The 10,518-nt window shown below is 37.4% G+C and overlaps 1 protein-coding gene across 1 annotated transcript; it reads right to left on the bottom strand.

The window, feature by feature from the left end:
* Positions 1-1,023: 1,023 nt before the first annotated feature.
* On the bottom strand, positions 1,024-5,606 carry LOC115961147. The gene is made up of 2 exons (XM_031080178.1): positions 4,737-5,606; positions 1,024-3,996 (listed from the first exon to the last, which is right to left on the bottom strand). The coding sequence occupies exons 1-2, from the start codon at positions 5,604-5,606 to the stop codon at positions 1,024-1,026; spliced, it is 3,843 nt and encodes a 1,280-aa protein (XP_030936038.1).
* Between the last annotated feature and the right edge of the window lie 4,912 nt (positions 5,607-10,518).

The raw sequence follows: 10,518 nt of genomic DNA, 5'->3' as shown, positions 1-10,518 counted from the left end.
GTTACAGCTTATTAGGCAACTTATTTAGTTACAGCTTTTTAAAGCCTCACTTTTTCTTTCTTTCTTCTTTTTTTTTTTTTTTTTCTCCTCCCTAGGTACAACTTATTATAACCTCACTTATTAAAATGGACTCCACTTTTAGAAGTATGCTGCCCAAAATAAGTTATCCAAATGAACACTAAGTAGGGGTGGTCTTCAAGATGAGCCATATAGACAATTAAGAAGATCTTGGAGATATTAGAAGGCTTAGTTTAGGACGCAAAAAATTCAAAAAGAAATGGGAGGTGCACAACACATGATGGCATGGATAATAATTCAAATACCTCCTACAGTTAAAAGTAGCTCTCATCATGGGGCAGATGAAGTGGTTCAAATGAATCAAATCCTACTGCCCACAAAAGAGAGAAAAGGAAGAAGGGGGAAAAGCTCCCACTGGTTAAAGGGCGTAAAAAAGCTATGGCTATTGTCAAATCAAATAGTTTAGTACAATTCCCTCTGTTTGTTTGGGACAGATAGCCCAGAAAAAAGCACTTGAAATAAGTGTTAGAAGGGATCCCAATATTTTGCCCACATCATGGGTGTCAAGAAACATAAACTCACGTTCTTGCAACTTAATAACTTAACAAACTAATGAAGATTTCTGACTATATTAAGGACAACTACAGGCTGTATGTGAAAACTCTTTTTTTTTTTTTTTGGTTGGGGGTGGGGGAATTAGACACAGGAATGTGACTGTCAACAACCCCCCCCCCCCACCTTTTTTTTTTCTTTTTTCTGTGGGACCCCTAGATTCAACCCTTCATAATCATAATATAGGAAACACATTCTTTGGACTTGAATTTCTGCAGTATTAGTTGTCAGCAATTTATCATTAAAAGATGTAGATAACAGTCTTATGGGATCTTTTTTTTCTTTTTTGACAGATAAAGAAAGCATATTCATGTAAATGACAGAAGGCGGTACATCAAATCACAACAAGTCTATTTTTTTTTTTTTTTTGATAAACAGCCCGATCAACTTTCATTAACTTTGAACAGAATTACAATGGGCTACATCCATTTGAACTTGAAAAACTATACTGGGTGGAGTATCCTCTACCCAGACATTACACACATTCAAAGATTTGGCTTGCTTAGCCATGATGTGAGCTGCGATATTGCCGCTCCTACGAGTATGGTTGACATCCCAGCTATTAAACTTCCTCAGACCCTCCAAAATTCCTTCGACCACTTTCCTTATTGAACTCGGCATCACACTCTGTTCTTCCAAGGAGTTTGTCACCAACAGTGCATCACTTTCAATAACTATGTCTTTCAAACCGAGGTCCCATGCAAATGCCACACCTTCCTCAACTGCCTTTGCCTCCGCCTCCAAGCCCCCTAAAGGCAGCCCAAACTTCTTGCTCGGAGCTCCTATTAATTCGTCTCTCTCATTTCTGATAACCACCCCGACTCCACAGCACTTGATATCGTCGAAAGTTGCCCCGTCTGTGTTAACTTTGTACCAACCCTGTTTTGGTGGCGTCCACATTACCGCTTCAGGTGTAGTAGTGTTTTCTACACACAAGTTTGCTGCTTGGTATTCTTTTAAGTATTCTGCAGCTTCCTTCACAATCACCTCATAGCTTTTGCATTGTCCCCCATGTCTCACTTGGTTTCTATTGTTCCATAGCCCCCATACAGTAGTTGCAAATAAATCCCAATTAACCCCTTCACACCTGTTTTTGATTTCCCATACAATATCAATGAAATCACTAGGGGGGTCACAAAAGTAAGGGAGTTTTAACCTGGTTCCGCACCACACAGCTTCAGCCATTCTGCAACTCCACAAGGCATGTCCAGATGATTCACCTAACCCACACATGTCGCATCCCCCATGCTTCCCAATTCCCCGAGCTTTCAAACGCATTTTTGTGGGCAGTATATTTTTACATGCTCTCCAAAACATATGTTTGATTTTGTTTGGGCAATTTAAACGCCAAACAATCTTCCAAATATCCCTCATACCTGTACTGTTCGAGCTGCCCCCTTCCTCCCCTCTGCGAACTTCTATTTTCAGCACATTTTGGGCCACTTTGTATGCGCTTTTGACTGTGAATCTTCCATTTGAGGTCCAAGCCCATATAAGAGAGTCTTCCGGAAGTCTGACACTAATAGGGATACTCAGGATTAATTCAGCCTCATGAGGAAGGAACATGTTTTTTACTTTCTCCACATCCCAACCCCTCCTCTCTACATCCACCAAGCTCGACACCATCTCCATTCCCGTGTGGGCGCCTATCGGGCTTGTTACTGTGAATAATTCCGGGGACGGAATCCATCTATCCTTCCAAATCTGAACCCCTTCCCCATTTCCAATGCACCATCTAGATCCCCTATCAACCACTTTCTTCGCTGTCCATATGCTTCTCCATGCATAGGAAGGTCTACTTCCCAACTCCGCCTCACTAGCCATACTATTCGGAAAATATTTTGCCTTCAGCACTCTATGGACAAGGGAATCAGGATTTTGCTGCATTCTCCACCATTGTTTAGCAAGTAGCGCCAAATTGAAAGCTTTTAAGTCCCTAAATCCCATACCACCCTCCGCCTTTGGAGTGCACAACCTCTCCCATGAGATCCAAGCCATTTTCCTTTCCTTATCTTTTTGGCCCCACCAAAAGCTTCCCATTAGGGAGTTCAGCTCCTTGCACAACGTATCCGGGAGTTTGAAACAACTCATCGTATATGTTGGCGTTGCTTGAGCAACGGCCTTAATGAGGATTTCCCTTCCGGCATGAGAAAGAAGCTTACCTTTCCAACAAGCTATTTTTCTCCCTGCTTGTTCCTTGATTCGATTGAAAGCCTTTCTTTTTCCCCTTCCCACAAGCGGTGGCAGCCCCAAGTATTTCTCATGATGCTGAACAACTCTAGCCCCAAACTTCTCCTTCACATATTCCTTTATCTCCCTACTAGTGTTCGTGCTAAAGTAGAGAGAGGTTTTTTCCTTATTGAGTTTTTGTCCCGAATCCCCTTCATAATCCTCAAGCACTTTTAACACCCTATCACATTCCTCCCTTGTGGCTCTACAAAACACTATGCTATCGTCGGCAAACAACATATGAGTAATGCTTGGAGCTCTTCTACATACAGCAATCCCTTTTAAATTCCCCTCTCTTTCCTCCTTTTTGATCATCGCTGATAGACCTTCAGCACATAATAAGAACAAGTAGGGAGAAATAGGATCACCTTGGCGTAACCCCCTTGATGGATTAATCTTCCCTTTTGGTTCACCATTAATCAACACCGAGTAGGACACCGTAGTTACACACATCATTATTAGGGAAATCCATCTTTCATGAAAACCCATCTTTCTCATCATAGCTTCCAAGTACACCCATTCGACTCTATCATACGCCATGCTCATATCGAGCTTTATGGCCATAAGAGCTTCCTTCCCTTTTTTTCTTTGATCAATGCAATGCATGGTTTCGAAGGCTACAAGCACATTATCCATAATAAGTCTACCCAGGACAAAAGTGCTCTGCGACTCATCAATCACTACACCCAACACTCTTTTTAATCTATTAGCAAGAACCTTTGAGATTAGTTTATACACCACATTGCACAAACTTATTGGCCTAAATTCTGTAATTTTTTGGGGGGATTTCACCTTTGGGATAAGGCAAATATATGTTTCATTCAAACTACATGGCATCCTACCCGAATTAAGAGAAGAAAGAACACAATTGACCACTTCTGGCCCAACAATATTCCAACAATGTTTAAAGAAGATTGGTGACATACCGTCCGGCCCGGGAGCCTTTGTTGGGTGCATTTGCTTTAAGGCATACCATACTTCCTCAGCCTTGAAATCCGCAAGCAGATCTTCATTCATTTCTGTAGAGACCCTAGTGGTTATTGAGCTCAGACTAGCTTCAAAACATGCTGGCTGGTCGGACTTGTAGATGGTTTCAAAGTAACCCAAGATGGTTCGCTCAATCTCTTCTTTATCTTCCTGCCAAACCCCATTCAAATCTTGCAGCCCCGCAATCCAATTTTTCCTCCGTCTTTGGCTTGCTGTAGCGTGGAAAAACTTTGTGTTTCTATCACCCCATTTTAACCAAGTCTATTGAGGCTTTGCATGTGAGAGTAAACTAACCCCCCCCCCCCCCCTTCTCTCTCTCCCTCAACTTCAGCTTAAAACAAATAAATGACATCCTTTCATATTTCATTTGGAAATTATTATATAGTGTTTACTTGTGGATTCTAATCATTCTGTGAGGGGGGGGGGGGGGGGGGGACATCCTCACTACAACATCAGCAAAATGGTGGACCCTTGTAACAATCAAAGACCTTGAAATAAATTTTCATCCTTCTGACTGATGATTAAAAAAACATATTTAAATTAAATTAAATTAAATGATAATCCTATTTGAAAAATGACTTGATTACACCACTACACATTGATTATGGTCATGAGATTAAGCTTATCAATACCTAAATTCTATTAAAACAATTTGAATCATCTAGATGAGTACGTTGTAGTTTGTACTACTAATAATTGATGTGAAAATGTGAGGTTTCCATTTAGTTAGCACCCCATCATATATTACTTCATATGGTCAAAAGTATAGTAAGTAAGACAGTAAATAGCTTAAGCATCAATACACTACCTAAATGAAGCACCAATGATGGTGCTGTTGATTCTGAAACCACAAAAGGACTGTAGTGTAAAGTAACAATCTACAGTGTTACCTGAAATGCTGTGAGTAAACTTTCCCATGCACGGTTCTCCAGATTGGAGAATCCCTTATTAATTGTCTGATCTAAAGATGAAGCCAAACTCTCATCATGGTGGAAATGATCTGTATGAGCAGACAGTCCCTTCCTAAAATGCTTGGCCTGTGGCCTTGGAAGATCACAATTCTCAATATGTTCAAGTGACCTCTGAGCAACCAATGAAGCCAACTCATCTTGACCAGCAATGCGCCACCAGGTTTCAGTCTTCTCAGCTCCCACCCAATCGGATCCTAGATCAGAAGAAAGCTTCTTAGCTTGTTCATGGACCAAGCAGTTGAAAGAATCCAAGCCCATGAATTTGTCATCTAAGTACCAGAACTCCCACAAGTCTTTCTTCTTACGAGTTTTCTGTGAATCATTACGGAGTACATCCTTGACTTCACCCATTCCAGTATTATTTTCATTTTTCAAACAACTGGAAGAAAAATCCCAAGGTTTCTCCATAAAAAAATTATTTTCTTTAACAGTTTGATTACTAACTTCTGCCTTCGTTTGATGATCCTCATTAATTTTTGTAGTTTTATTAACAAATCCAGAACTTAAAACTTCAAGCTCAGCCTCCAAGGCATTTAGCTGTTCAAAGTTTGGTTGCAGGTTCAACGACCACCTCATGTTGGTTGGTGGATCAGAATATGATTTATGAGGTGTAAGCATTGGGGAGGGATGATCAGGTCCATTTGCAGCACTATCAGGTGAAACATCGGATTCTGATTTTGAGGAAGAAGATGGGGAACAAGAAAAATTTGGAGCTCTCCTGGAATCTTCTTTGGCAAAGCAATAGTTAGCTGTTTGCTGCCTTGTTTCTCTTGCTTCTGATGCAGCCATTATGTTACCAATCTCTGATGGATTAAACAGCAGCAAAGTTAGAATCTCATATAGGCAACTATATCCAGTAAAGAATTTGTTATAGTCCATATAATCAAGACATTTGAAAGCTCAAAGCTAAATAAATCTGTTAGACACTAAGCTCAACTCAGCAAAGCCTTGTCACAATTCACAATTACTTCATTTACTTGGGTCATGGATACCAATAGTCTAGTACTCCACAAAATAAACGGAATTCAGATCACAGAATATATGACCCAGACAAATTCAGCACAACTAAAATACGGTTCAACTGATAAGAAATAGGATGCTAGAGATAAATTTCAACACAAACTGAAAATTCTGGGAAACCTTTAGGAGCTGCTTTTGTTTAGTTACCAAACATTAAAAAAGTGAACTGTACATGAAAAAATTATGCAAATCATGCTGACAATAACACTAACCTTGATGTATAAACACAAAATAAATATCACACCCTTGATTAACCTACATTTACCAACATAAAAAACTTCTCAGTGAGTGATATTGTTCTTATCGGATTTAAAAGCAAGCCATGTTCATAAAGTAGATCAATTAGAAACATGAAGCAAATACCAAATTCCTCATACAAGCATGGTTGACAACCAAATATATAAGTATGTAACGTAAACCCCCAAATCATATTGGCAATTATAGATTTGACCCTGTAGACAGACAACTATAATAAAAATAAAAAATAAAAAACCCATTATGAAGTATTATTGTATTAACCAAAACCCAGGTTCCAGAAAGTGCAAACAGGCCCAAAGTCCAAGACCCACATCAAGAAATCCATAGAATTCACTTTGAAAATAACCACAGAAACTTAAGTATAAACAAAATGAAAGAACACCCACTTCTCAAAATAAAGAAAAGATAGCAATCAAATTGGTTTCACTGCGAACCCAGAAGGTGAAACAAGAAGCTGATGCAAATTTATAGGCTCAAAAGACAAGACAGATATTTGTTAGAGATATATTAGCCAATTAGCATAAGCACAAGCCTAATTCTACTTTGTGTGCAAGCCAAGTCTCCTACTTGTACTAGAAGTTTATTAGTCTAGGGTTTAGTCTACTATATATATACATGTTATGATTCATTATAACACATGATTTGTACTACACTATAATATATTATTGATGTAGTCCTTTAGGGTTTCCTTCGTAGATGTAGGCCGTTAGGCTGAACCACGAAACCCTCGTGTGTTATTGTGTTCTATACTTTATACTTTCGCTTCCGCATCCATACTAGTATATTCAACATGGTGTATCAATGCTAATATTTAACATGGTATCAGAGTCACCTTCCTGTGGCCATGGTTTTCTATCCTTACGGTATATTTAAGAGTAATCTTTGTCTTCCTCGGTGTTTTTTTCCGCTGTGTTCATCTTTTTTGGCTTCCTACTACTGCCGTCAAAACTCTCCGGTATAATCAAGCCACTATTAGAAGTCGCATTAACACTGTAAGACCATTGTCTTCCTCAAACTACCGTCACAGAGCCAAACTTCATTCAAGGGATCTTCTTAACCCTATCAAATCTCAAGATTTCATCAAACTTCCATCTTGAGTTTGAGAGGAGGTGTTAGAGATATATTAGCCCATTAGCATAAACTCAAGCCTAATTCTACTTTGTGTGCAAGTCAAGTCTCCTACTTATACTAGAAGTCTATTAGTCTAGGGTTTAGTCTACTATATATACACATGTTATGATTCATTGTAACATAGGATTTGTACTACACTATAATATATTATTGATGTAGCCCTTTAGAGTTTCCTTCGTAGATATAGGCCGTTGGACTGAACCACGTAACTCTCGTGTGTTATTGTGTTCTATACTTTATACTTTCGTTTCTGCATCCATACTATTATATTCAACATGGTGTGTTAGCATTTAACAGACACAACCTCTTCGTAACAAACCAAATATACAGAAATGAACAGAAGCAGATTCGGTATCCTTAAGTATAATACAAAAAAGGTAAAGCATAAAGAGTTAAAGAAAGCATTTAAAAATGAAGAAAAGAAGAAGGAACAGAACATGAACATGAACCAAAAAATTTGATGAGATCAATAAAGAGAGATAATATTACCTTGCCAAAAGAGATGGGTTTTCTTGATTTGCCGCTAAACCATATATGTACTTTGGAGATTAAAACAAATAAAAATGGTTTCAGGTCTGAAGTCGTCCTTCGCTGTTTTTTTTTTTGGTTTTTTTTTTTTTTTTGGTGTTTTTTGTTAGTGTTTCTTGGCACTTACACCACTGTTGAATCTGTTGATCTAAATCTTTACTTTCTTTTTTTCTTTTTTTAACAAAAAAGAAAACTCATTTATAAAAGAATTTTTCTGAATTTTTTTTTAAAAAAAAAATATAGAGGAAGAGAATTTATCTGAAGTTGAAGTCATAACTCAGTGATAAACCGATAATTTTCTCAAAAAAGAAAGGAAAAAAACCCTCAACATATCAAAAATAGAAATAAAATATAAACGAATTTTGATTTTTTCAAAAATAGAAATAAAAACGAATTTTGTTTTTTTCATGATTGGTTATTTGTTATTACCGAAAAATTTTTCTAGAAAATAATTTGTTTTCATAAAACATTTTTTTCTACAAAATTGACTATTTTTTCTATATTTATATTTGGTTGAATGCTGAAAATTAACTAAGAAATATTTTCACTTTTTTTTTTAATTTTTTTGTTACCGCCAAATAAAATCACATCTAAGAGAGCCTTGTAGAACATATTATCACCATGTTTGCTAGTCCCTGAACTTCTTGGAGCACCAGTTGTGGAGTAACTTGGATGTGAATATGCTTAATTATCTTTTTTAATGTCACAATATCATCTATGATGGGGACATTCTCCAAGCTAATCAAGTGATGTGTCTGAATTAGCTTCACTCGATTTGATTTTAGAAAAAAGATTACCTCCTTGAAACCTTGCATCCACGCCTCATATAATGCTTCTTTGGTTGTGGATAACAAGTTGTTCTCATCATTGCAGGAGTGCCATGAATAACAAACTTTACGAATGGACTGGCCTAAACGATTTTTTATCACAAAGGCACCTCCATTCCAATTAGCTTCGTACGAATGCTTTTTTGTGTCAACTATTATTATTGCTTGCCAATTCTAATTTTGGCATGGAATCTAGTTTCCAACAATTACGGCAGTTGTTGAACCAATTTGGAAACAATCATCTAAATTTGTTTTCCATCCTGTCAGGAGGTTTTAGGTGCTTGAAATGGCTTGTTGAACATCAGCAGTTTTATTTTCAAATATAACCTTATATCTGTTGGTCCAAATCACCCAAAAAGTGGCACTAATATCTGTAAAAATGTTATCTTCCTATCCATTACCTACTTTGTATTTTTCGAGTGTGGTTATCAACCATTGTCGAACAGATGGAATAGCATTAGATTGAATGTTTTGAGGCAAGGCAAACCATAAAGCTCTAGCAAAAGGACATTACAGGAAAAGAAGATCCAATGTTTCATCTTCTTGATCACACATTACACATTTGGGGCTAGCAATTATTTGCCTTCTAATTAGCTCCATTCTAGTCAGTAACCCATTGTGTAACAATTTCCATAAGAACATACAGATTTTATATGGGATTTTTAGCTTCCAAAGAATTTTCCAACCCATTCCATTCAAACCATAATTAGCTATCCCATCTTACTCCTTAGTAATTAATTTGTATCCTTCATCCACCTTGTATATCCCTTTCTTTGACTGAAACCATAAAATTTTATCTAGAGCTCCAAACTTTGAATGAGGGGTATTTATAATCTCTCGTGCTACTCTCGTGTCATATATATTTGCAATGAGATCAGCTTTCCAAGTAACTATTTCAGAATCCATAAGATCTCGAACTATGCCTTTGTCAAGTCGATATTCCAACAATGTTGTTTCATTACGAGGTTTATACCATAGCGGATTCCTTAATTTAATGTTATCACCCATTCCTGCTTGCCATTTAGCTCCTGAAAGTTGTGTTTCTTTTGTTCTCCATATTCCTTTCCATATTTGGGATGCAGTAGCTGGACATCTTTCCATACCCCAGAGATTAGGAACTTTTGGAAAATACTTTCATTTAAGAGTAGTGGCTAGTAATGATTGAGAATTTTGAGCTATTCTCCAGTATTGTTTGGCTAGGACAGCTTGATTGAATTGTTCTGTCTTCCTAATACCTACACCTCTTGTTTCCTTAGGTTGGCAAATTATATCCCAAACTATGGTATGTAATTTCCTTACTTCTACAATGTTTCCCCACCAAAAATCTCTAATGATTCTATCAATTCTGTGGCATGTATCTTTTGGTAATTTATGGATCAACATAGAATATATTGGCATGGCTTGCATGACCAATTTAATAAGAGTTAGCTTCCCTGCAGATGACGTAGGAGTTTACCTTTCCGAGTTTGAAGTCTACTCTATAGCCAATCAATGATTTGGTTGCCAATTTCTCTCCTTGTTGTTCCTGGGTCCACCGGGATCCCTAAATATTTCACAATCTTTGCTGTAATGTTTACTTTTAACTTTTTGGCTAAGTCTTCTTTTATAGCTTTATCATAGTTGGGACTAACCACCATGACTGATTTAGTGCCATTTATCTTTTGACCTGACATTTCACAAAAGCTTCGAAGGGTTTGGCTAAGCTTGTCTATAGTTTGATTGGCAACAACATGCATGAAAGAATATTTGTGCAGATAATGAATATGTATGGTGATAGGGAGTCACCTTGCCTTATACCACAATTGGGTTTGAATTTTTCTATGGGAGCTCCATTGACTAGAATGTTGTATGTCACTGTGCTGACACATTGCATCACCAATTGAGTCCATTGCTAGCTAAAGCCCATTTTCTGAAGTGTGGCTTCAATAAAATTACAA

The sequence above is a fragment of the Quercus lobata genome, chromosome 9 (genome assembly GCF_001633185.2).
Source record: "Quercus lobata isolate SW786 chromosome 9, ValleyOak3.0 Primary Assembly, whole genome shotgun sequence".
Classification (NCBI taxonomy): domain Eukaryota; kingdom Viridiplantae; phylum Streptophyta; class Magnoliopsida; order Fagales; family Fagaceae; genus Quercus; species Quercus lobata.
Note: the sequence above shows the minus strand (reverse complement) of the source record. Positions and strands in the feature narration are given on the sequence as shown.

Bases quoted from the DNA above. Each gene is read 5' to 3' on its own strand.
- LOC115961147 (XM_031080178.1), bottom strand. From the start codon at position 5,606: ATGGCTGCATCAGAAGCAAGAGAAACAAGGCAGCAAACAGCTAACTAT. The intron at 3,997-4,736 runs GTAACACTGTAG...GGGGTTTGGCAG, and splicing joins GTTTACTCACAGCATTTCAG to GAAGATAAAGAAGAGATTGA.